Source organism: Pteropus vampyrus, unplaced genomic scaffold (assembly GCF_000151845.1).
Source record: "Pteropus vampyrus isolate Shadow unplaced genomic scaffold, Pvam_2.0 Scaffold146, whole genome shotgun sequence".
NCBI lineage: Eukaryota > Metazoa > Chordata > Mammalia > Chiroptera > Pteropodidae > Pteropus > Pteropus vampyrus.
In genome coordinates, this window is record NW_011888927.1 from 1,069,704 (window position 1) to 1,071,864 (window position 2,161).

General features: G+C 38.1%; 1 protein-coding gene across 1 annotated transcript in view; it reads left to right on the top strand.

The window, feature by feature from the left end:
- The window catches only part of MPP4 (membrane palmitoylated protein 4), a 41,768-nt gene that overhangs the window by 8,570 nt on the left and 31,037 nt on the right, over window positions 1-2,161 (top strand). Inside the window, exon 5 of the mRNA XM_011369150.2 lies at window positions 1,946-2,026. Within this exon, the coding sequence (XP_011367452.1) occupies window positions 1,946-2,026 (81 nt within the window). The remainder of the gene's footprint in view (window positions 1-1,945; window positions 2,027-2,161) is intronic.

Below are 2,161 nucleotides of genomic sequence, written 5' to 3' on the forward strand. Positions count from 1 at the left end.
AACATCTTAGCATGTCTCTATTTTTCTCTTTTTTTTTTTTTTTTTTGCCTAAACCTTGGATTCGATTTACCCTATGTAATCATGGTAATGTTTATAGTAATGATTCCACAATTTGTAACTCTAGCTGGGCTCTTTCACTGAACTGCAGATTTTTATATCTGTCTCCTCCTTATCCTACTCAGATGTTTAAGAGACCTCTCAAACTTAACATGTCCCAAAATGAGCTCTTGATTGTCCCTATCCCAAAGCCACTTGTCTCCCAGGCTTTTCTATCTCAATAATGACATCTTTGTTCTTGCAGTGCTCAGGTCAAAACTCTTTGGGGTCATCTTTGACTTTCTCTGTCTGTCAGACTTCACACCCATTCTGAGGGCAGATCCTGTCGGCTCTAGTTTCAAAACACATCACTACCTTCACTATACCATCTAAGCCATCATCATCTCTTACATAAATATTTGCACTATAGCCTCCCACCTGGTCTCCTGCTTCTACTCTTGTCCCCTATCGTCTATTCCCAACACAATAACCAAATAAATTATCTTTAAAGGAGAGTCAATTCATATCACTCCTCTGCTCAAACCCTTCCAATGACTTCCCATCTCAGAGTAAACATCAACATTTTTATATAGCCAAACAGAATGCAGCCCCATTACCTCTTTGATGTCTCACTCACTGCTCTCGCCCTTGTTCACTCTGCTCCAGCCAGATTAACGCCTTGTGATTGTTTGAATCAGATGTTCACCTGCCACAGGCCCTTTGCACTTGCTATTCCCTATGTCAGTAAGTAATGCTCTTGCCCAAATATCTGGGATCTGCTTTCTTATCTCCTTCGAGTCTCCACTCAAATGTCACCTTCACACTGAAGCTTTCTCTGGTCACCCCATCTAAAATTGCAGTTGCATCGTGGCACTCGCAATCTACTTTCCCTGTTTCAATTTTTTTCTTAACTCTTCTCACCAACAAATAAAACTATTTCTTTTACTTATGTATTTATTCATTGTCTGTGTCTTCTCACTAGAACGTAAACTCTATGGAGATTTTTGTGTGCCTAATTCACTGCTGTGTTTGCATCACTCAAAACAGTGCCTAGCACATAGTAGATATTCAATAAATATTTGATGAGTGAATGAATAAAGGTTATTTATTATTTATTGCTCAAACCATATTAAAAGAAATAGAAGAAAAAAAAACTTCTACCCTCAATTCCAGTAATCAATAACTCAAATTGTTCTAAATTGTCCACAGAAAACACACACATGATATTTTATTCTGTTATAATCCTAGTGAATGGCGGTAAAGCTTAGTAAACTGCCTGGTTTCATTTGGCTGTATGTAATGACTGCTAAAGGTTCATGGGCTGATTAAAGTCTTGAAAAGTCTTAAGTCCTGTCAGAAATCAAGTCTATACCTAAATCACAGTAATTGGTTCTGTTTAACCCTTTTCCATTGCAACAAATATTAAAAGCCCTAATATACAAATTACTATTCCCATTTTCCAATTGAAGAATGGAGCATCCCATGGAGTTAAGCTACCCAAGTTCTCCAGGTATTTGAGCATGTACCTGGAGAACTCAGCTATCTTAATTTTCGCATAAAGCAAGCACTCACATTAGCAAGCAGCTATCTTAGAGCCAATGGGGGGAAATTGCCTTGGTACATACAATTTAGAGGAAATTGCCTCCCTCTAAGCTTGTGATGTGCCAGGACTGGGGCTCTGGGGTTTAGTTCTACCCCAGATCTTGGACTCTACCTGCTGTAGTAAAGTTTAATGCATAAGAAAATATCCTAAGCCTTGAATTTAAAAATGAAAAAAGAAAGCTTCAATAACAGCTTTTCTCAGGTCAATAGAATGCTAGTCAATATATCTGTTATCCATCCCGAGTAAGGTTAACTAGGTGATGAAGATTTTTCAAAATTTCACAATCTATGCTTTTTCATCAACCAGGTAGTAGAGATATTGCATGCAAGCCCTAGTTCCCCTGAGATCCAAGAGCTGAGACAGATCCTCCAGGCTCCACACTTTAAGGTAAGTGCTTGCTAAAATAGACAAAATATGCCATCTGGCACACAGACAAAGTGGAGAAGAAGAAAGAAACATGACAGAAAAGATGCTCTCTAAATAGATATTCTATTACCCAACATAGATGACCAACAGTTTGTA